This window comes from Mauremys reevesii, linkage group 3 (assembly GCF_016161935.1).
Source record: "Mauremys reevesii isolate NIE-2019 linkage group 3, ASM1616193v1, whole genome shotgun sequence".
In the NCBI taxonomy this organism is placed as follows: Eukaryota; Metazoa; Chordata; order Testudines; family Geoemydidae; genus Mauremys; species Mauremys reevesii.
The window spans coordinates 209,222-233,855 of record NC_052625.1 but is presented as its reverse complement, the minus strand read 5'-3'; the positions used below and the strand labels follow the sequence as shown (position 1 = coordinate 233,855).

The 24,634-nt window shown below is 43.2% G+C and overlaps 1 protein-coding gene across 7 annotated transcripts in view; it reads left to right on the top strand.

The window, feature by feature from the left end:
- Positions 1-24,634, top strand: part of THUMPD2 (THUMP domain containing 2) — a 45,633-nt gene that overhangs the window by 16,972 nt on the left and 4,027 nt on the right. The window contains exons 1-9 of one of the 7 annotated variants that reach the window (XM_039530416.1): positions 1,871-1,911; positions 10,032-10,164; positions 13,173-13,547; positions 15,248-15,325; positions 17,863-17,915; positions 18,360-18,447; positions 20,021-20,092; positions 20,840-20,954; positions 23,672-23,789. In XM_039530416.1, the coding sequence (XP_039386350.1) occupies positions 10,135-10,164; positions 13,173-13,547; positions 15,248-15,325; positions 17,863-17,915; positions 18,360-18,447; positions 20,021-20,092; positions 20,840-20,954; positions 23,672-23,789 (929 nt within the window). In that variant the 5' untranslated portion in view covers positions 1,871-1,911; positions 10,032-10,134. Of the gene's footprint in view, positions 1-1,870; positions 1,912-7,698; positions 7,851-10,031; positions 10,165-13,134; positions 13,548-15,247; positions 15,326-17,862; positions 17,916-18,359; positions 18,448-20,020; positions 20,115-20,839; positions 20,955-23,671; positions 23,790-24,634 lie in introns of those variants that run through there. The other 6 variants (XR_005596218.1, XM_039530412.1, XM_039530414.1 and 3 more) reach the window with 6 other exon arrangements.

Here is a 24,634-nt window from a genome sequence, read left to right as displayed (position 1 = left end):
ATTCCACTATCTTTTTTGAGATGGGGCGACCAGATCGGCATGCAATATTCCGGATGTGGGCATACCATGGATTTTATATAGAAGCAATATGATATTTTCTATTTATCTTTCCCTTTCCTAATGAATCCCAACATTCTGTTTTTTTGACTGCTGCTGCACACTGAGTGGATGTTTTCAGAGAACTATCCACAGTGACTTCAAGATCTTTCTTGAGTGATAACAGCTAATTTAGAGTCCTCATCATTTTATATGTATCGTTGGGATTATGTCTTCCCATGTGCCTTACTTTCCATTTATCAGCATTGAATTTCATCTGCCATTTTGTTGCCCAGTCACCCAGTTTTGTGAGATCCCTTTGTAACTCTTCACAGTCAGCTTTAGACTTAACTATCTTGAGTAGTTTTGTATCATCTGCAAGTTTTTTCACCTTCCTGTTCAACCCTTTTTCCAGATCACTTATGAATATGTTGACCAGTACTGGTCCCAGTACAGACCCCAGAGGGCACCACTATTTACCTCTCTCCATTCTGAAAACTGACTATTTATTCCTACCATTGTTTCCTATTTTTAACCAATTACTGATCCAGGAGAAGACCTTCCCTCTTATGCAGTGATTGCTTACTTTGCTTAAGAGCCTTTGGTGATGGACTTTGTCAAAGGCTTTCTGAAAGTCTAATTATACTGTATCTACTGGATCACCCTTGCTTGTTGACCCCTTCAAAAAATTCTAGTAGATTGGTGAGGGATGATTTCCCTTTACAAAAATCCATGTTGACTCTTCCACAACAAATCATGTTCATCTATGTGTTTGATAATTCTGTTCTTGAGTTAAAAATTGTCAGTGATGGAGAATCCAGCACAGCCTTTGGTAAGTGGTTACACACTTTTCTGTCAGCACAATTGTCTACACTGGGGCTTTTGTTGGTATAGCTATGCTGGTCAGGGTCCTGGGCTTTTTTCACACCCTTGATTGACAGGGCTATGCCAGTGTAAATTTAAAGTGTAGACCAAGCCTAAGCATACCCTAGAGCCTTTTTTTCTGTGTTTTCCGTAGCATGTGCCATTTTGTGCATTTGCCATCATGTTCTACCAAGGATTTACAAGTTGTCATAAGATAGTGATTTTCCCCATAAAGATATGGATGAGATTGCTGCTTTAAAGCAGCAGAATTGAATGATTGGTTAAACATGCCTTTTTAATTATTCTCCAGCCTTTGGCACTACCAACTGAGCTATCAAAGGGCACAATTCTTTTTTCCTCCAGATTAGGTGACTGACACACAGTCCAATAATAGCACTAAGCATGTGGTCTCAACTTTCTAGAGATGTTGTGTATAGAAAGCCATCCTTAACAGAAGAGATGGCTTATGGTCAATCAGGAAACAAAAAATTATAACTGATCGATATAAATCTTTGCAGATGGCTTTCCTAACGAAGAAATGTCTATATATGACATGGTGGGAAAGGATCTGAATAGACAAATTACACCAGATGAATGGATTTTGACCTGGAAAAGAGGACCAGCAACCTCAGTCTGTAGCATGACAAAAGAAAATTTCTTTAACATACTGTTTAAGTGGTACCTCATACCAGTCAGATTTAAAAAAATAGAGAGGAAATTAGAGGGAGACAAATGCTGGAGAAATTATGGTGAAAGAAGAGATTTCATGCATATATGGTGGTGTAGCAGGGTGGACCCTGCTTCTGTTGGAAGGGGTTTAAAAGTGGCCTGGCAGGGCTTGAGAGCTGCTGCTCTCAAGCTGGGCTGATTGAGGGAGTGGCTGCAGGTGAGGCCATGCCCCAAACTGAGCCACAGCTGGCCCCTATAAAAGGCCAGGGAGGCCAGTGGCCCAGGCAGTCTCTCTCTGCCTTCAGTGAGAGAAGGGCCTAGCTGCAGGAAGCTTGAGGCAAGGTACCTAGAGTGAAGCAGGGCTGGGGAAAAGCTGGGGAGCTCCAGCCTAGAAAGCCCCAGGCTGTGGCCTAGTGAAGGGCCAACAGGTACTGGGGGTTGCAGAGGGCAGCCCAGGGGTAGGCCAAGGCAGCAGGTCCAAACCCCTTTGCCTGTGATGAGTAGGCTGATACTGCAGTCTGCCCCAGAGGGTGGGGCTAGACAATGACTGGCAGTAGCCAATACTGAGGCAAGGTGGGGATAGAGGGTGGGGGTTCCCCAAGGAGGGGAGACCCAGAGAGAAAGGGGTTACTGCCAGGGGGCAGCACCTCCATGTAAAAGGGCACTGGATCCAGGGAAGGATGTGGGGGCCAGAGGACAGGTGGATCACCAGCCTGCAGAGGGTGCTCCAGTGCTGGACAGAGCTAATTCCCGGAGTCACCAGCAGGAGGTGCTGCAGGGGTGAGTCCGACCTGTTACAGGTGGACATCTCCAGTCATTAGAGAATATTTGGGTGTGTTTTCTAAATAAATATTACAAATTGTTTATTTTTTTCTGATATTTACACAGCAATGACTTGTAAACCTGTTAAAGCTTCCTAAATAATTCTTGAATAGTTTTTTTTGTAAAGCAAGTGGCTAAAAGAGTCTTTCTATTTGCTAAATGGAGCAGTTAAATAATCTGATCTGAACCTGAATTGAACACAAGTCCTTTTTCCCATTACCAGCCTTCTGAGTCTATACCAGGTATCGGCAACCTTCAGCACGTGGCCCTTCAAGGTAAGCCCCCTGGCGGGGCAGGCCGGGCCAGTTTGTTTACCTGCCATGTCCGCAGGTTCAGCTGATCACAGCTCCCACTGGCCGTGGTCCCCTGTTCCAGGCCAATGGGGGCCACAAGAAGCTGCATCCAGAATATCCCTTGGCCTGCGCCGCTTCCCTGGCGGGCTGCGTGCTGAAGGTTGCCGATCCCTGGTATATACCATCCTTCTGCCACCCTGGAAAATAAAAATAAAAATACTGCAGTTTGAACAGTAGCATAGCTAGTGGGGTGCAGGGGAAGCAACTGCTTCCCCTCAGCACATTTTCAAAAAAGCCACACCTTAGGTAGGGTTACCATGGTGCCGGGGGGCGGGGCCCACGCTCAGCTCTGAAGCTTGGCCTGCCCGGCTTCCTCCAGCCTGCTGCATACCCTGCCCCTGCTGATCAGCTGTCTCTCCCAGCAGGAGGGAGACAGCTGATCTCGTGGCAGGGAGGGGAGGGGAAGAACTGAGCTCCAACAAGCTGGGCTCCTGCAGGCAGGCTTTGCCAGCTTCCCCTAGTGTGCTGCATAAACCCTGCCCCGTCCCTGCCTCACAGATTAGCTGTATCCCAGCAGGAGGGAGACACAGCTAATCAGTGAGGGGAGGGGGAAAGAACTGAGCTCCAGCAAGCTGGGCTCCTGGGGAGGAGGAGAGGCTGGGGCCTTGGGGAAGAAGGGGGTTGGTCAGGGTATGCCCCTATAGGGGGCAGGGGCACCCACCCACCAGTCAACTGTTCATGGGGCCTGTGGGGGGCCCACAAGCCATCAGCTGTTTGGTGGGAGCAGTAGGGTAGCTAACTAGGGGAGTGTGAGTGCTCGCTGTTTAGCTGGTTTTTGGCCACCATCCAATCAGCAAGGGGAACTGCTCCTGGAACAAAGGGCTGAGCAGCTGAGAGACCCCACCTCCTTCTCCTACCTGCTTCTTGTGGCACTGTGGCAGGTGTACTTTCTCTGGCTCTGCAGCAGCAGCTCCTAACCTCTCACCCAACTAAAGGCAGCCAGTAACAGCAGCTGGGAAGTGTATTTCAAAGGGGGTCTTTCTTGTGGTGAGGGTGGCTTGGGGGCAGGGACTGGAAACCCTCCAGGTGGCTGTGAGAGCCAGCACCTGGCTGCTGGTGGGATGGCTGTCTGCATGGTGGGGGGGCAGAGGGCTCAGCCAGAGGCATTTCCAGAAACATCCCCTGCAGCTGGACCAGGACAGGCATATTGGGGGGGGGGGGAGGTGCATCTCCTGTGGGGTATGGTGTCCCTGCTTGCCTTCCTTGCCCAGGCAGAGATGCCTGCCTCTCAGAGACAGTGGCCATGTAGTGCGCTTGGTTCCCCTTGGGGGTGTAGATGGAATTGTCTCCCAAGGGAAGGCTGGAATGAACTATCTGCTGTTGTAGTATGTTTAGTTTAGTCCATGTGCTCTGGCAAACACAAGTCCAGGCACCATGTTGGGGGCAGGGAGAAGTTGCCTGATTTTCCCTCCCCTTAGGAGACAATTCAGGTTTCCCCTGATAGGAAAGGGCTTGTGATCATGTTGGGAGGAGGTGGAGGCATTGCTGAGTCTCAGGGCTGAGTAATTCTCTGGTGATGGTGTCGTTAAGTTACTACATTCACTTGCTGCACACAATGGCTGGTGATGGTTGTTTAACATCCACCCAGCCATTTGGTCAATGCCTTGTTTGTTGGGAGTTGCCTTCTGTAACTTCTCTAATTTCATCCCACTCTCCTGTGAGTACAAATTCTGGTTCTAAAGACCTGGTGCCTGGATCCCATTGCCTTGCACTGGGATTGGGAATTAGTGCCCTGACATGCAACTCCTCCTATTGTGCCAGTGGAGCTCCTGCTGTTAGTACAGCTATTTGCAGGTGCCCTTGTGTTTAGCTGAAACTTTGGACTTAGTTTAGTGGGGATGGACTCAGAGACTGAGAGCTAAACTGACATTACTATCCTGCTGTGTGGATCCCAGTGTGCTTGTACTGTGAATTTTTGGCATGCACATGTGGCTATATTTATCTCATTGTGCTGATAGTGCTACTTCCTTGGTGTGATGACATTATGCTAAGATGAAGCGTGAAAATAGTGTCCTGGTGTGATGATGGTCACTCTGTGCTGTTCATGTAAATCTTGCATTTTTGTATGCTGGGTTGGTGTAGCCCTGTTGTTCCCAGGAAATTAGAGCCACAAGGTGGGTGAGGTAATATCTTTTATTGGAGCAACTTTGGAGAGGGAGAAGGAAGAAATGAAGAGCTTTGGAGCTTTCATGGAGTTCTTTCTTCCTGAAGAAGAGTTCTGTGAAAACTCAAAAGCTTGTCTCTCTCACCAACAGAAGTTGGTCTAATAAAATATATTACCTCACCCACCTTGATATATATTACCACTCCCCTCCATATTACCTCACCCAGCTTTCCAGGAGTGAGTTTTCATGATGATATGGGAAGTGCTCTGACTGGTCCTGACTTCTCTGTATCAGCCCCTCTAGCTTGCACTGCAGCTCAGTACCTGGGGGCTGGGTGCCTGCAGCCTGAGACTCTGAGATCAGGGACTCACAGACCCAGCTGGGAGGGGAAAGACACTCCTCCCTCAGCCTCTCTCTCTTGCTGCCTCCTTTTCCCAAGTGCCTCATGATGCACAGAGCCACCGTGGCTAGGTGCTGCATTGGAGAGTCTCCCAGTGCAGCCCCCTACCCCCTCTCCCCTGCGCGAACCCCCAACAGACCCTGCCCACCTCTGTACGATTGTCGCTCATGCAGGGGACTGTGCCCCCCCCCCCCCCGCTCATGTGTGCTGCCTGCTTCCAGGGGCCACAGATTGCAGAGCAGCCCCCTCAAGAGAGATGAGGGGCTATCCCACTGGGTGCATGCGCAGCCCCCCAGAGCACTGCTTTTGTCCCGTTATATCCAAATTCATATTATATTGGGTCACGTTATATCGAGGTAGAGGTGTAATTTGATATGTCGGGTGGCGCCTTTTTTTGTGTGTTTGCTCCCCCTAATGTTAGAACCTGGCTACGCCACTGAGTTTGAACTCACAACCAGCTGATCTAGGAGAATGGGAGGATGAACTCCACACCCAGCATCATGCCTGGAGAGAGGAAACAGGCAAATTGTTGGGAGTGAGACCTTAGGCAGGAGAGAAGAAAGGCCTCAGGTTGGTGGGTAATGCAACGAGGGAGACTCTGGTCAGGAGCCTGTACAGTGGAAGGGGATATGGTAGTGTGGGGAGCTCTGAGTTTAAGGCTTTTGGGCAGGGAGGAGCTGGGGCTTGCAGTTTTGGGGAAAAGGTCTCCGGTGAGGAGGCAGTGTAAAGCAAAAGAGTTTTTAGGTTGGGGAAACAGTGCAGAGTGGTAATGTGGAAGTGGGGTCTAAGGTACAGGGAGCTGTGCAAGGGGAGGTTTTCCAAGTGAGTTGTCACGGGGCCTCCAGTGTGTGTGGTGCTCGGGGGAGAGGAGTGTGGAGAAAGGGACCTTGAGCAGGACAATATGGGAATAGGGGTCAGAGTCCATGTGGAGGGTGGAATTGCAAGGGCAGAAACCCAGGTATGTTGGGACAGTGTAGGTGATGGGGAGGGGGTGTGTGTTTCTGGTGTGTAACAGGGCTCATTCTGTAATATGGTACCACTCTGGTTAAACAGAGATTTGATTGTTATATTACTGCATAATGTTTCACTAAACAGACAAAAATAGATATACCTCAGGCATGGGAGACACTGTTGGGATAAAGCCTGCAAGCAAGTTGAGGACAGTGTGAAGCAGGGAGCGAGACTGTCTGGGGGTGGGAGTTCTTGAGGAAGGGGAGGTCGAGCAATGCAGGGGGTTCAGGAGGCAGGGCAGTTTTTGGTAAAAAGAGCTAGATGAAAGAGGCAGTGTTCACGGAAAGATCTCTGAAGAGAAGAGAGTTGCGGGAACTTTTTGGGGGAAATTAGGAGTATTTAGTAACTGTCACACACAGAGTTCATCAAATCATTGAATTAATTTGCATACAACTAAAATGTCCTCTTAAACAAACCTGTGTAGAGTTACTGGCAAAAGAAAGTGACTGGTTGCAACCCCTGAAGGAAGTTCTAATTTATTTACAGAGCACAGCAAGCTTCACACAAACACAGGGTGTCCCACCTCTAATCTGAGAGGATTTTCCTCCTAGGAGATAAGCAGGAGTCAGACACACAAGTCCCCCTGGCCCATGCAGGCCTTTGCCTCTCTGAGTATGCTGGTTACTGCAAATGCATGTAGGTCACAACACTTTAGAATTTAAGAGTTTGTGCTATAGATTTCTAATGTCATTCTCTGGCTTTTTCTGCCTGAAGATTGAAAGGTATGGGCAGTGGATGTCACCAGGTCACTTATTTGATACAAGGCCAAATAAGCCTACTAGATGCTATTGAAATTAAGGGTGTCCTCACAGTGAAAAATCACTTAAGTGCAGAATAATACATTTTATTCACATTTTCAAGGCCTCAGAGCAAGATGAGGGCAACCAAGCTTCCCTACTGTGTTCAGTCTTGACAGGGAGCATTCCCCTTAAACTCTGCTATGTAGAGATACCTAGAGTCCCTTTAGGGTTGCCACCCATGCCTAGTGTAAGTGGGGTGAGGTGTCAGGCAGAGGAGACGGGGTGGGGAGAAGGGCCTCAGGCAGTGTGGGTGGGTTGGTCTCAGTGCAGGGGTGCAAGGGGGCTCAGTGATGGGGAGAGGCACTGTGATGAGGGGGGTTTCAGGGTGATGGGGACAAGCTGGCCTGAAGGGGGGTGGGGGGAATGGGTCGGGGCAGTTGGGGAGACTGAAGGGGCGGTGCTGATGTTAGGGTGGGGCGAATGGACTGGGGCCCGGAGAACAGGGGGCCGATTGAGGGGCGCGGGGCGGCGAGGAGAGGCGGGCGAGGGAAGCGGGGTGGCGGGCCGAGGCAGTAGCGGTGGCCAGAGAGGCGGGATCAGGGAAGGGGGGGGACGGACTCTGGGACGTGGCTGGGTGTGTGGGCGGCCCGAAAGGAGGCTGGGAGGGGCGGGGGGGCGAGGCCGGATGATGGGGCGGCCCGAGGGGCGGGACAGGCCCCGTGGCGGAGCGGACGGCATGGCGGAGGCTTCGGGTTGTGCTGGCCCCTCTATCCGCTATTTCTGCACGGCCGGCCGGGGCCTGGAGCCCTTCCTGCTTCGGGAGGTACGGGCCCGGCTGGGGGCCACGCAGGTGAGGGGCATGGGCAGGGTCCGGCCCGCGGGTGCCCCGGGAGCTACACGGGGCTGTGTGGAGGGATGTGGGTCGGAGGGGCGGAAGTCTGGGTGTATGGGGGTTGAGGGGTGAGGCTTGGATGTGGGGGAGTCGGGGGGTGTGGGGGGATGTAAGGCTGTGGGGAGGTCTGGAGTATGTGTTGGGGGGGTCTGATGGGGCGGGAGTGGGGGACCTGGGTGGGCTGCATGGGGGTTTAAGGAGGTGGGGGCTGTGGGGAGGGATAGAGGGATAAGGGGGTTGGGCTCCGATGGAATAGGAGGCTTGGGAGAGCCTTTTGCTGAGTTTGTCCTTTGGGTCTCACCTGCTTCAACCTCCTGGGGAGGTTTGGGTTCTGTGCGCACCAGGATAACATATGTAGTTTTGAAACATATTCACTTACTGTTAGCCAACATGTTTTTTAAATCCTAGTGTAGATGGTGGCTTCACTCTGTCATCTAATATATATTAAAATACAACTTGTGTGTGTACCTGTTGGCTCCTCTGTTTGGAAATACATCTCTTGCCCATGTCTAGCCAAGTTCTTGGTGAGTGGGTGAGACTTCTGAGGGAGAAACAGACCCTACAGCCCTGGACATAGGATGTGAGTTTTACTTGGGCGAGTTAAAGGTGGTGTAGTGAGACAGAGGTATCTTGTTGCTCAGATCTATTTCTCCACTGTTTTGTTCATGCATAACATAAGAACATAACGGCCATACTGTGTCAGACCAAAGGTCCATCTAGCCCAATATCCTGTCTTCTGACAGTGGCCGATGCCAGGTGCCTCAGAGCGAATGAACAGAACAGGTAATCACCAAGTGATCCACCCCGTCACCCATTCCCAGCTTCTGGCAAACCGAGGCTAGGGACACTTCATTTAACGTGCACTTCTGATGTAGGGTGGGAGAGAGGCATGTCTCTGTTTCTTGATATGCTCTGTTCACAAATGAAAAACAGTCATCCTTTTGTTATGGCTACTCTTGGTACTTTTCTGATTCCACTTGTGTAACTTGAGTTAGCTGTTATGTAACCCAGGTTACAGTAGGACCACCAAACATGATTGTAAATGTATTGAAATGCCACTTAGCACCTGGTATAGACATAGTTTTAAATCATGTTAGCAAACTCAAGTAGCCTCATTTGATTTAAAAACACTTGTTATTCCTACCTCTTCATGCCTAACAGTTGCAAAGGTTCTTCAAGGTGGTTTTTGCATATTTGTACCGGGTGCTACTGGAACCCAGCTACACTTATTGGTCATCCCAGTCTTCAGGAAAATCTTCCCCTTAATCTTCATTTGACAACTTGTATGTTACAGTCAGAGTTTAAAATTTCACATCTATTTCAAGGTGTAGTTTATCATCATTTAACTATTGAGCATTAGCTAAATTTAAGATAATTTCCCAATTAAGCACTAGTCATCATTAGCCTAATCTGTTTTCTTGGAGATATCCAAATAAAGTAGCCATTCTAGAGCCAAAGAGGTATACCGCAATAATATCTTGCGTTTATAGTGCACCTGTTGTCCCAGAGTATTTTATACATTACCCCCAATGTGATGGGAACTGCAGAAACCCCTTAAGTGAAGGGCCGCAGTCAGCTGGTTAACAGTATGCTGAACAGAGGAAAAATGTGCAAGGACACTGGGTGACTCAGACGTCTTGATATTTGGGTGGTTGTCCCGCGTCCCGACTGATCTTTGGTTGGGACGCAATTTGTCCCGATATTTCACTCCGCTGGATTTCCCCCCCGCCGCCCCGCCAGCAGTGCGCGGCTCTTTTTTTATTTATTTATTTTTTCCCTCTGCCAGTGGACACCCGCCCCCCAATGTGTCCTGATATTTTCTTCATCTCATCTGGTCACCCTAGGAAAAACCCGAGTTCTTACAAAGTGCCTCATGGGTTTTAATGTCCTCAGGTATCTAACAGATTGAGTTGTTAAAGTCTGATCTGAAAAATCCATATACTAAACTATATTGAACTCAATATATTAATATAGTGGTGCTCTTCATTGTATACCCCTGCTTACTGTGGTTGGTTGGAGTCAAGGGCGCAAGAGCAGTTAATGTGAGGGTGTGCAACCACATGGTAAGTTTCTGTTGGTGGGCCTAAACCAAATCTAGAGACTTTTTTTTTTTTTAGACTTTTTTCTTCTTTTTGTTAGGTGGAGTATGTTTCAGGAAAAGTTTTCTTTACCACCAATTCTGAGTTGAGTAAATTGAAGAAGCTGAAGTCTGGAGAACGATTATTTTTGCTGCTGAAAAAACATGCACCAATTTCTCCTTCTAGAAATAAAGGTATTGTTTATTACTCTTTCTCTTCTTTCTACACACAATATTATGAACTCAAAGTAGAAGTTGAAATCTGATTTGGAAAAGAATTCCATAATCATTTTCAAATGCCATAGTTTTAATTAAGCAATAATAAGATTTTTTGTCCAAGGACATTCAAGAACCTTTCTACTCTGAAAGGTGATTGTTAATATAAACAAAAAAATCATAACACACAACAGGATTCCTCTTTTTGTAAGTGTAGGCCTTAGCAACAGATACACTTGGGGTTTTTAAAGACTTTTTTCCTCTTGAGGGCTCATTTGATTGCTTGTAACTCTTTAAAAATATGCCTTTCGGGCTGATATTTTTCAGGTCATCTCTCCACTCAAGTGAAGTTTTGGAAGTATTGCGCAAAAGCAGTTGGAAATATTGCGCAAAAGCAGTTCAGTTTTAATAGAGAGAATGGGGAGGAATTATATTTGTAATGTTTATAAACTATTTTGTGCCTTTTTTAAATAGCTCTAACAGCTTTGTGATGTAGAATGGTCCCTAGGTCACAAATGTTCCTGTGAGTGGTCAAGGGGAAAATCCATTTTGATTTGGCAGAGTTAAACAAGTCTTATTTTTTTAAACCACTTTTATGCACTCTCTTTATTTAAAGAAACTAATGTTTCATTCTAACTCCTAATGTTCTGCTGGCACTGCACATGCATATTTGTGTAATTTCAGTGGAAAGTTTTTAAAGTTGGAGGTTGGAATCCACTAGAGCTCTGAAGAAGTTCTGCCCTGTTCCATGGTATCTATTAAATGTACACACTCAATAACAGTGCCCATTTTTAGATTCATGCATTACTATCCTGAGAGGGGACATAACAGTTTTCAAGCACATAAAAGGTTGTTACAAGGAGGAGGGAGAAAAATTGTTGCTCTTAACCTCTGAGGATAGGACAAGAAGCAATGGGCTTAAATTGCAGCAAGGGCGGTTTAGGTTGGACTTCAGGAAAAACTTCCTAACTGTCAGAATGGCTAAGCAGTGGAATAAATTGTCTAGGGAAGTTGTGGAATCTCCATCATTGGGGATTTTTAAGAGCAGGTTGGATAAACACCTGTCAGGGATGATCTAGATAATACTTAGTCCAGCCTTGAGTGCAGGGGACTGGACTAGATGACCTCTCGAGGTCCCTTCCAGTTCTATGATTCTGTGATACTCTTTAGTTGCATGGCTGCTTAGTTTTTTTTCCACAGGGGCCCTGCTTCATTCGGTGCTTAGGTGAGACAGAGAACAGCTGGTGAGTCAGGGATATGTACTGAATGAAACAGGTTTTGTTGAATTCTTCCAAATTCTGTTTTTCATATATCATGGTGTAAATCTGGAGCATTATGTATAATGACTGAGGGGAATAATTTTCTTGGAGGTTGAGTGGATTTAGGTATATAAACTGAGATGGATTATTTGTGGTATGAAGTTTCAAATGTTATAAGTATCTGCGAAGATCAAATTCTATCATCACTATTTTTATCTGAATCTAATTAGGAACTTGAAAAATATTCTAAAACTTTTCATGGAGGATCACATTTATCCATGGACCTAAAGTTCAAAAAATAAATAGAAGTACCTAAATTACTTTCATCTGTGTACTGAGGAAAATTGAAGATCATAATACTTGTACTAATTTTATTCCCCAAAGTTCAGTTTCACAGGCCTTGGCTACACTGGTGCTTTACAGCGGTGCAACATTCTCACTCAGGGGTGTGAAAAAACACCCCCCTGAGCGCAGCAAGTTACAGCGCTGTAAAGCGTCAGTGTAAACAGTGCCCCAGCGCTGTAAACTAATCCCCATGGGGAGGTGGAGTACCTGCAGCGCTGGGAGAGCTCTCCCGCGACCATACTTGCACTTCAAAGCGCTGCCATGGGAGTGCTCCTGCGGCAGTGCTGTACACTTGCAAGTGTAGCATACCCTCAATATTTCACTCTAGTGAAGTGAATGGGACTACTCATGTACTTAAAGTTAATCACGTGTTTATATCTTTACAGTTGGGTTCTTTCCTTCTTATTCTAATTGCCCGTAATGCAGGTTTTGTGGACTAACTGACTGCTGTTTCCTTACACCTGTGGAGACTCTGGTGTTGCTGTGGTTTAAATATGGTCATAATTTGGCTTTGCTGTAGGAATTTAGTTAATAGTTCTGTTAATAATGCACAAGAAGGAATAGACACCACATCTTCAGAAGAAGGAACTGTAGGCTCTGCAATGTTAGCAAGAGTAAAACGTAACTTAAAAAAAATTAAAGTTAGTGGATACTAAATCCAAATGGGGAAAGGGATCTGACTTTTGGCCACTTTTCAGAGTTGAACAGCATTTATAAAGCTGAATAAGCATTATTCTTATTTTACAATAGGGGCAACTAAGTGACAGAGAGATTAAGTTAATTTATCCAAAGGCAAAAAACTAGTAATTGGTAGAATTTGGCCCATTGCCATGCAGAGCTCTCTGAGTATCTAAGCAGAGGGGAGAGCTATGGGCAAGGCCAGGACAAAGCAGGATATGATTGATTTAACACCACCCATAACCAAATCGGATCAGAATTGCAATACTTACATTCAATCACTGGTGCCTCAGGAGTTAACAGATTCACAAATTTACAGAGTTAATTGTTCTCTTTAACACCTGTTGTCTTAAACTGCTTTTGTATGAAATGTTTTAAGAAATTTTGTTGTAGAAAATTTGGGTGGAAACTATAATGATCCTGGCCCTACTTACTGTGCTGATTTTGTCATGTGTGAATACGTAATAGCTCTGAGTAAAAGTAAAATTTCTTTATCCATGAAAATGAATGGATTAGACTTTTTGTAAGGCATTGTTGTTTCATTTAACAGTCCTAGGAAATAAGTGTTTAATGTTCCCAAACATACACTTTAATGTCGATTAAGTAAAAATAAATTGTGTGTATTAAAATGTTAACACAGAATAAACTAAGCTCAGATCTCTTTTAGGAAAAGTATTTAATGAAATTCAAAAACTTGTAATTGAGGACCCCAGATGTTGGCTGGATATTATTTCCATTTGGAAACGTCTTCATGGAAATAAGGTCGAACAAGGAAACCTCTCTAAAGAAAATCCAGAATCCCTAAAAAGAAAATCAGAAGAAGAGATAAGTATCATAAGAAAAAAACAGAAGAGAGAACAAATATTAGAGACAGTTTCTGATGAATGCCATGTGGAAGAGCAAAAGAAAAGTGTGATACTAGAAACTAACAACATGGACTTTTTGACTGAAAGAAAAACTTTTCTAGAAGAGACTTCTGAAAGTAGAATAGAGAAATCAGTTGATAGCAATAACCACAGCTTCAGTTTCAGAGTTTCTTGTCGCTGTAGTGGAGCAATTGCAAAAGTATTTACTTCACAGGTATGACAAATCAAAATTCCTGAAGGATAGAATTAATTGTAGATTTTAAAGGTGCGCTGAAATACCTAGTAACTATGTGTATTTGGTTAGTAAACGGATCAATGATAGTTTTGAAATTAATTTCTAAAAGCATGACTATTCATGGTTCGTGTTAGAGAACCTTGACTAGAAATACATGTATTGCCCATTTCAGGGTATTTTTTAGGGCAAAATAACTTTTCAAATGAATAGCTTCTATTGAGGATGCATTATATTTATGAAGTAATACATCTGTGCATGTGGGATGCAAAAAAGCAACATATCTGTGACTCAGGTTCCATTTATTTTACTTGAAGGTGGACAGAAGTTTGGTTCTCTGGGAGGTTTTTCCATTGAAGTTAGTGCACAGTAAACTGTAAGGCCCCAGTCCCACAAACACTTAGAAATGTGCTCAATTTTATGCAGTGTTTTACACTTTTCAGGCTCTACTCATTCAAAACTTTCCAGAAATTTGTGGATAGTGGCTATACACTAGGTTAATCTATCTAAAGGTCTGCTGAACACCAGGTGTTAAGAGCGTCTCGGATCAAATGTGTTTTTTCTTTGGGAGTTCCTACAGTGGTAGTGGCGCCCCAAACAAGCCCAGCTGGCCTATAAGCAATGAAACTAAGAAGTCTGACTGTTGAATGGGGGGACTTTTCCAATCTCTGAGATCTTGGAATGCTGTTGGTCCTACTGCCTCAGACTGCAGTGTGTGAGGCTATACATCAGTGTTAAGATGGTTCTTCCCAATTATATAAATGTGGGATGGAAAAGGAATTCTTGGCCTTGTGGCACACTTGTTCGTGAATCTCAGCTGAAACCTGTCAGTTTCTTCCCTATCTGAGAGTAGTTAGCTAAGGAAGAACCTGCTCATGATGTTCAGTGTGTTATCCCAGGTCATTCACTTAATGCCAATCACCTGGTCCTATAGCAGATGAGCAAGCGGGAATCAGTGACTTCACTCATGAGAAGAAGACAGGTTTGTATAGCCAACCTATGCATTATATGCCTGCTGCTGATGGAGCGATCCTCTCAGAATTCTTGTAACTGACTGCAGTTTGAAGTTATGCTGATGATGTGCAACTGTGCAAACATTGAAAGTATTGCATAGCTAACTCTACAGTGGATGGACTTAAATTCATTGCACATTTTAAATAAAAAGTACTTATTGAAATCTGCAAACTCTAAAATCAGAATGAACTGTAAGTGTTCCCTTTGCAGGGGTCTGATTTGACCTGCAGAATCTCTTGATGAAGGAAAATAATTAGCTTGTCTCACAGTGTAGGTGGAGTTTACAGGGCTGGCAGGTTGGGGAAGAATTCTGCCCCCCCCCCTCAGTGACAATTTTATAGTTATGTTTCAGAGCAGAATACATTATAAGATGCTAAAGAAAGCAAACTAATTGCCAGTTTAGAAGTAAGTAGTTGTGCACTAATACTTAGTAATTAAATTGTTAAATTTCAGTTGTGGTATTAGGACAGATGTTTTGTTTGGCCTCTTTGTATATGTCCAGATTCAGGGCTGCTAGTGTCATATTACACTATATAGTCTTGCCTTGCTTGTGAATTCTTTAAACTCTAACATAACTAGTTTTTTGTCGTTTGTAACTCAGATTCCTTTTCATTTCAGTGGCTTTCAGTGATACTTTCTTTTTTGGGGTGTCTTTTTTTCCCTTTCAGGAGGTGGGAAGAGTACTTGGAATAACTCTTATAAAACAGCTTGGGTGGAAAGCAGATTTGAGAAACCCTGATCTAGAGGTAATGAAATGGTCTGTTTACTGAATTACTCAGTAGTTTTAAAATGACACTGTCAAGTGCTGATTTGATAGGACTTTTTTCGCTGTTTTAGAGTGTGTGTGTGTGTGTGATAGTGCCTACAGGCCTCACTCTGAACTAGGGCTAGGAGTAGAGCAATACTGGACTAGAGAGGCCTCAACCCTAGGTATGCTCCCAGTGGAGGAACAGTTTAAAAGGACACTGGTAGCCAGGAAGGGGCTGAGGGGAATAAGCAGCACATGGCTTCAAGAAGCAAGGCTGAGGCTGAGCTGTGCCAAGAAGACAACAGCCTGGTGTGGGTTGCCCTAGCAGCAGGGACCGAATCCCACCCACCTCTTTGGGATTTGGAAGCTCTAAAAAAGAGTGACTCAACAGGACACTAACAGACCAAGGAGAGTCTGCTAAGCCTGCGACTGTGCACCAAACTGAGGCTCCGGACTGGTAGGAAGTGACCAAGTGGAAAACATAATTTGGGGTATCTCAATAACTGGAATGGACACTTTGATAAACCCCTGGGTCAGGACCCGGTGGAGTGAGTTGGGGGCCTGGTCCCCCTATCTTGGCACTCCCCTACCCCCACCCCTTCTCTGTGGTGACACAACCTGTGGGGAGCAATCAGAGCATGTGGGGGTGATTAAGGCCATACAGACAGGGCCCCCTCTGGGATGAACAGGGTGGCAGAAACTGAAAGGCCACTATCTGACCACTAAGCCAGCTGGTCATTGGACCTTCTTGCTTCACTATAGAACATTTTCATTCTTTAAATATACCAGCATAGGATTCTCCTTCCAGTGTTCTTGTTGTAAGGCTGTGTAGAATTCCTCTCAGTCTTTTTTCTACTGATGTGAACAAAAAAGTACCAGTAGGCTTCTCATGGCCCTGAGCACTGGGGAAGGAGACTCCTGTGTACCTATGAACCAGTACTTGTGGTAGCAAAGATTCTGACCAAACCCAGAATGGGTGAAGGTTCAGTCATCCTGATAGCCCTGTACTGGCTCAGACAGAGTAAGTCTTCAACCCTGCTCACAAAAGTGGTGGGCAGTCCCATTGGACTAGGAGTCTGTTCCCATCCCAACCCAAATCTCTGTCCCTGTTGATCTGGTTTCTGAAAGGATGACACTCTGCAGGTGTGATGTCGTCAGCTAGGTTTCCCAAACATCCTGACTTTTCTAAAAGAATCTACCAGTAAGATTTCCAGCTCAAAGTAGAAAGAGTTGCTCTAGTGCAGTGAAATTCACTGTAAATGATGTGTGCAAACGGCTTGACTTGCCTTTATCTTTCTGAGTTAAAGACTGGTGCATTTGACAGCTGTTTCAGCATGCCATGACCTATTTGAAGGTAGACCATTGTCTCTGCATCCCTTATCATTAAGTTCATGCAGGTCTTGACACATTTTATTTCCACTGTGTGTGTCCCCCAAAAGAGCCCCCTCCATAAGGGGATATTTATTTGGTCCCGACAGCCTCTTTTTGAGGCACTTTGTACTTGTGAGTTCAGCTTTCTTATGTGGAAGGTTAATTTCCTGGTGGAAGTGGATTGTCTCATAAAGTGAATATGCTTCAGGCTCTCATGACTGATCCACATTCATGCTAGATTTTACACGTTATTGATGTAAAGTCTCCCAAAGATCCTTGGCAAGGTAGTGATTGACATCAACCTTTTAATGAGCTTATTGCCCTTGCTGCCATTTTTCCACACCCATATGCCCATCCCAGTGAAGTTCTTCACAAGCTTGATATGAAAAAGGTCATTAGGGTTCTGCTTGGAGCAGACTGAAGACCTTAGGCCATCCAGCTCGGCTTTATCAGCAGTTCCCTAGGTAAGGCTATCACTAAGAGGGCTTATGTCTAAATGGTTCAGATTGCATTTCATAGTGCAATGACCTAACTGGTCAGGTACATTTTCTGGGGCAGAGGCTTCCATTGCCAACCTTAGAAATGCATTACGCATACCTGTATATGTACATAGTCAAGGAGCCACATATTCACTATGTGCAGTTGTAGGGATGATACTTTCAAAAATACCAAAGTGGCTTAGGAGCACAAGTCCCATTAAAGGCAAGGAGACTCTTAAGCCACTTCAGTGCTTTGAAAATCCCAGCCCTAAGCAGTAGTGCTTTGTTTTGGCAGAATCCAAGTCCTGAAAAACCCGCTGGCGAAGTTAGGAGGAAGTTTGTGTCTAAGCATGTTTGAACTGTATTAAAAAATTGGTCCCTTAAAGATATGAATGCCTAGTGATGAACTTTTAACTAATGTAGAATGTCTTTACGGCTTGTTTAAATGTTACAAATTCTTAAAACTTTTAAATTGTAAATTTGGGTTTCCTATTGTGTTTATTTCAAAACATAAGAGAATTTTTGATGCTATAGGTTTTTATTGATTGATCTAAAACCCCAAATCCTAATTATAAAGATCAAATAAATAGCATATTGTATGTCTAGTTTAAATTAGCAAAACTACCATCACATTAATTTAGAAGATACAGGTTTCCTTTTTAATGTAATTTTTTTCCCTTTTCAGCTCTTTGTACATCTAAATGATATTTACTCGGTGGTGGGGATTCCTGTCTTCAGGTAAATATTTTTATCACCAAATTTCACAAATAGCAGTCCTATAGTATGATGTTAATTGTCTCATTTTATAAATGAGTCCTGGCAGCTACCGTGTTTAAAATATTTTTCTTAATTTGTATCCTTTTGGCTATTTTACATCTTGATCACTTACAATATGTCTAGAGTTGACTTAAAACCTTTGCCTGAATTTCCAAAAGAGCAGCCTAAAGCTGGGTTCATAAGGCCATACTTTGGCACCTAAATCAGTGACCTGGTTTTCAAAAGTGCTGAGCAACAAGTCACACTCCCTGTCCTTCACTGAGTTATCCTTTTCTACTGGGTTCCCATAGTTGACTCTATGATGATTTTTATGCATGACCATTTGCATTTTTACAGAGACATTCTTTTGGATTCACTTCTTATATGAAGTGTTTTAGTTTGGAATCTACCTCTTGTTGTTTGCAGACTTCCACTGGCGAACAGAGAGTATATCCAAACTGCAGGACTCCGATCTACTGTTGCATGGGCTATGGCATCTCTTGCTGAAATCAGTGTAAGCAAACATTGATATAGATTATTAATAATAGCAACAGAGGGGCCTTCATAATGATAGGTTCTGTTGTTCAGAGGGCTAAGAATTTCATGATCGTTAGTGGAGGCAGAGATGGCCTTACAGACACCTGTTGGAGGAACATTATGAATACACTTTTTCTCTAAAAGTGCGTGTCCTCTAACCAACACACCAACTTAGATTTGGATTTCAGAAAATGTAATTGAAGGTATCTCAGTGATTCTTATACTTCTAATGTTTTATGGTAAGTCTGATCTTGTATAGTGCTGATTGCTGTCAGTCCTTGATTTTAATGGGAATTTATGGGCATTCATCATGTCCCAGGGTCAGTCTGTCACAGAAAAGTCAACATCTTTTGGTGTTGAATATAATACCCCATTTGTAAGAGCTGCAGTTCTGAATCTCACCCCAAATTAAAAAAACACAGTAAACGAACTAAAAAAGAGCCACTGTGGCTTAACAACCATGTAAAAGAAGCAGTGGGAAATAAAAATGCATATTTTAAAAAGTGGAAGTCAAATCCTAGTGAGGTAAATAGAAAGGCGCATAAACACTGCCAAATTAAGTGTAAATATGTAATAAGAAAAGCCAAAAGAGTTTGAAGAGCAGCTAGCCAAAAACTCAAAAGGTAATAACAAAAATGTTTTTTTAAGTACATCAGAAACAGCGGCAGCTCCAGGCACCAGCTCTCCAAGTGTGTGTCTCCTGGGGCGGGGCAAGCCACGGGCGGGGGAGCGCCCTGCCGGTCCCTGCGACAGCAGCAGTCAAAAAAGCAAACAGGATGTTAGGAATCATTAAAAGGGGGATAGAGAATAAGATGGAGAATATCTTATTGCCCTTCTATAAATCCATGGTACGCTCACATCTCGAATACTGCATACGGATGCGGTCTCCTCATCTCAAAAAAGCTATACTGGCATTAGAAAAGGTTCAGAGAAGGGTAAGAGATTAAAGAGGCTAGGACTTTTTCAGCTTGGAAAAGGAGACTAAGGGGGGATATAATAGAGGCATATAAAATCATGAGTGATGTGGAGAAAGTGGATAAGGAAAGGTTATTTACTTATTCCCATAATATAAGTACTAGGCGCCACCAAATGAAATAAATGGGCAGCAGGTTTAAAACAAATAAAAGGAAGAAGTTCTTCATACAGCACACAGTTAACTTGTGGAACTCCTTGCCTGAGGAGGCTGTGAAGGCTAGGACTATACAGGGTTTAAAAGAGAACTGGATAAATTCATGGAGGTTAAGTCCATTAATGGCTATTAGCCAGGATGGGTAAGGAATGGTGTCCCTAGCCTCTGTTTGTCAGAGGGTGGAGATGGATGGGAGGAGAGAGATCACTACCTGTTAGGTTCACTCCCTCTGGGGCACCTGGCATTGGCCACTGTTGGAAGACAGGATACTGGGCCGGATGGACCTTTGATCTGACCCAGTATGGCCATTCTTATGTTCTTACCTAAAGGCCTTGCCTTTGAAGAACAAATTATACTGTTAAATGTTTGTTTTTGTTTTTTAAATATATTCAGTATGTTTTGTTTGTTTGTTTTTTTTTAGACTGGTGCATTTGTTTTAGATCCTATGTGTGGATTAGGAACAATACTCTTGGAAGCTGCAAAAGAATGGCCTGTAAGTTCTACAGTTATAATAGGTAGGATGTTTCCAAGATAGTATTACATTAATTTATTTTATATTTGTAAAACACTTTTGGTAAATTACAATACATATGTGTGCTTGTTGGAAAATCAGCCAAACTTTTCTGGAGAAGTTTACAGAATTTTTAAACTGAGCTTTGGTTTAAAACTTCTCCAAGATGTACTTATACAAATCACTAATTCCTGTGCACCTGTTCTTGCAGTTGTCTAAATTCATAAATAGAGATTCTCACCCCTGCTCTGGCCCTTTTGTGCTAGTGACAGAGGTCTCTGCAGCACAAAGGGGCTCTAAAAGCCCTGGATCCAGCCAGCAGATTATTCCCTCAGTGCAAGAACTGAGGAAGACAGCTGTAGGCTGTCATCCAGTGCTTATCCCAGAGTAGAGGGTATGTCAGGGATGATGTCACAGGGCAGTGCACTGAAGGATTCTGAGTAGTGCAGCTGCTCATAGGTAGTTCGGTACAGGCTGTTGTAGCTTATCTCCTAGGGCTATCTAAATTACTGCTTCCTAGAGCAGTCTGCAATTGCAAAGCTTAAAGCTACTTTTGCACCTCTTCTCTCTGGACTTTGAGTTATATTCTGTTATTGTAAGATCTTCAGAACTGAATCTCACCCAGAGGTCTTGCCTTTGAAGAACAACTTGTACTCTTAAATGTGTAAAAATATTCAGTATTATGTTTTATTCTGCATAATAAAAATTTCTCCTTTTCCCCTCCAACAGAATGTACATTACTTGGGTGCTGATATAAATGATTCACAGCTACAAGGTGCACATGAAAACATTAAGGCTGCAGGCTTGATGGGTAAAATTGAGTTACTTAAAGCATCTGTCATAGGTAATATTTGAAAAATATTTTAGAATGACAAAGCATGTGTTAAGGACTCTAAACAGAGTTCTAGAACTATAGTTAATGCTGTGAATCAAAGTATTCTAAAACCTAGAGTACTTGACTCTTTTCATACATGATTGGGTTGACACTTACCTTTATGTTCATGACCTGCTGTTTTTCTGTTCTCTTCCCCTTATGTTTTGACAAGAAATTTAACAAAAGGATACTGTATATATTAATTTCTAGGCTTTGGCAAATCACTACTATTACTCTGTATCTTATATGAAATTCCCAGTCCAAAAAAAGTCATTATTTAGGTAAAAGTTCTAGTTAACTATTATAATACAAAGATAAAGCCCTGCAGCTTGTAACTCAAATTTTTCTGCAATGGTAACTTAAGTCAATTAATGAATCATTATCTTTTGCAATGGATAAATGTAATGATCCTGGCCTTTTCCTGGAAAATGCTATCTGTTTGTTCTCAATTTATGGGCTGATTTTAGGAGAAGATAATTGCTTTATGATATGATACTTAATCTGGACAAATCCTCCAAATCTGGTTCTGAATTACCCACATATGAAAACTCATTACAGCAGTTAGCAAAAGATGATCAGTATTTGACACCTTACCTTGTATTCAGATGAAGGAGAATGTATAGTACTCCTTCCCTTGTAATATCTGTTTCTTACCTGATTGGTTTTAGAGCCCCCACTGGACTTGGCTTGGCTTAGGATACTAGAAATTAGAAGTATTCTGAACTCAGACCATACCCTTGTTGAGGAAGTAATTGGTGCCTCGTGGCTGTATCTTAGGCATTGGTCAGACTATATTAATTTCACGTTTTTTCAAAACAATGCATAGCTGGCTATTTCGCTCATAGACTAAACTTATTTACCATAAGTCTTGGTCCAAGAATGTTCTGGGAAACAGCTAACGCCATTTTCAAGAGACTAGGCTTTTTGTATAGCTTCAATAAAAGAAAATCACTTAGAGCTGGCATAGAAAATTCAGGCGTCTGGAGAAACAATTCAAAGAAAGCAGCTCAAAATCAAAATTAAATTGGCTACAGCCAGGCCTTCCTGTAACCAGATTCTGTATGAAAGATCTAATGCTTCACTTCCTTCAGTTTAACATGTGCATTTGAGCAAATTATTCTTGTAAGTAAAGTGCCTGCAAGGTTAACCACATAACTCCCATTTTAAAACTCATTTGCAAACAGTTATTTACCTTGAGGAGCAGAACTAGTTTGTAAAAATGGAATTGTGTTGTTTCGTGTTCATTGACTCTCTGACATGCTGATCAGATGTTTTTACGTGCAAATTAACACAATTTTTCTGGCTGCCAGCTTTGCGGACTCAAGTTGGGTGTATTCTTTCTCTCTATCGGTAATAAATCTTCTGCAAGCTAAATCGTGCCCTCATTTATACCATTGCCTTTAGTGGAATATGGGACTGAAGCTATACTAATGGCATTGGTTTCTTTCTAGTAATGAAAGAGGATAGTAAGGGGTTTCTTGTTTTCTAGGTTTCTTAGGTCTTTTAGCAGATACTATAGGTGTCCTCATCACACATCTCTTGAGTGCCTCCTGCGTGGTGTTGATGGATGAAACGTTTTATAACAGAGTTCTCAAACTGGGGGTTGGGACCCCTGAGGGGGTCATGAGGTTATTACCTGGGGGGGGGTTGTGAGCTGTCAGCCTCAACCCCAAACCCCTCTTTGACTCCAGCATTTATAATAGTGTTAAATATAAAAAAAAAAATTAATTTGGGAGGAGGGGGGTCGCACTCAAAGGCTTGCTGTGTGAAAGGGGTCACCAATACAAAAGTTTGAGAACTGCTGTTTTTATAACAATGTCATAAGCTTGGAGGTGTGTAAGATCCTCAGGTGCTTACAATACATTCTTCCAGGTTCATAGCAAACACAACAGGTCTTAGGATCACCTCCTTCATTAAGGCTATGTCTACCCTATGGACCTTATAGTGACACAGCTGTACCACTGCAGCTGTGCTACTGTAAGGTCTCTCATGTAGCCATTCTTTGCTGGCAGGATAGCCTCTCCTGCCAACATAGTGCTGTCCACACCAGCACTTTTGTTAGTGAAACTTATGTTGATCAGGGGGGTATTTTTTCACACCCCTGACTGACAAAAGTTTTACCAACAAAAGTGATGGTGTAGAGAGATCCTAAGACTTGTAAACCTGCTCTTTGATGGTCAGTTTATATATTCAGTGTACTATTATCCTGTGGCTTATACTCCAGTTTGGATGCCCAAATTGGGAAAAACAGTTCTCCACTCTAGTTCTTCTTAGACCACTTCTATAGAGAGTTGTCACTGCTAGTTTATCTGCAGAGGTTAGGGGATCTATGCTGTCAGATGCAAAGGAGAGAAGTTGTTCTAGTTACTGTAATTCTTCTTTGTGGAAACTGACAGCATAAATTGTATATGCCCTTTCCACCATGTCTACCTTTCAGGGTGAGTCCATGTGGATTCTGTTGAAGCTGAAAGGGACTGGAGTAGAGTTGAGTTTGTGGCTCCTTTATGAGGGAGCCATATACATTGCCTCAATAGTCATAGCTTTTTGGAAGTTCTGAACACTGCTGAGGCTATGCACTCCACAGGAGTGAGGATCTTGCTGTCAACATGCTCGAATCATGGTTGCTACTCAGTCACTGTTCTTTCTTAAGTTTAGCCAAATTTAAGAATCTGACTTCTGTTTTGCAGCATTGCCATTACCTTCAGAAAGTGTTGATGTTGTGATTTCGGACATTCCATTTGGGAAAAAGTTCAAGATAACAAAAGACATAAAGCTTCTACCAAATATTCTTCGAGAAATGGAAAGGTATATATAATATTTGAAACACTTTAGGGTATTTTTTTAAACTCTATACTTGTTTGTAGTCTTGAGCATAAAAATCTCTACTCTAAATGACCCCCAATTCTGTGGTCTGGACCCAGAAAAGCTGCTAATTAAATACGTCTGTGTTGCATACAATTATTCCTCACAAATCCACTTCTCCAGAGCATTACTTGAGGTGTTTCATGTCTTGCCTTGCAATCTGTGGAAGCTTTGACAGCAGTAAGAGCTGTCAAAGCATGTATGTTAAATGTTATGTCCTCGAGGCATTCTTGAACTGAGGGGTTACTCTTTCCACAAGTCAATGTGGTGACAGAACCTTCACTCTTCCTACTGTTTTCAGGTAGACGTTATTTTGAAAGCTGGCTGTGTTTTCAGTGGTGATCTGAGAAGCATACAGCTGTCAAAGTTTAGACACTCATACCAGATGATTCTAAATGTATCATTTTTGTTGATACTAGAAAAGTCTCTTAAGATGCTTTTCTAACAGTAGAATAGTAAAGACAACTTTACCTTTCATCATAAATTTTGACAGGTTTCCATGTCCCCTTTCTGGTTTATGTCTCATGCACTGGTCTCATTTTAGAGGTGTACACTGTTGGCTTGGTAGCCATTTTAATATTTATTTTATAGGGAACACTAGGACTGTTTTGTGAAATATTTCACATTTAGTGCCATTTTAAAGGTTAGAAGAAAAGAGAATTTTTAAAGAAGAAAATAAGCTTTACATAATTTTAAATAGTTTAGAAAACAAAGGAATAAAGTGTTAAGGCATAAATATAACACCTATTTTAGGTTTTTTAATGCATTTTTTAAATAAAGGCATTAAA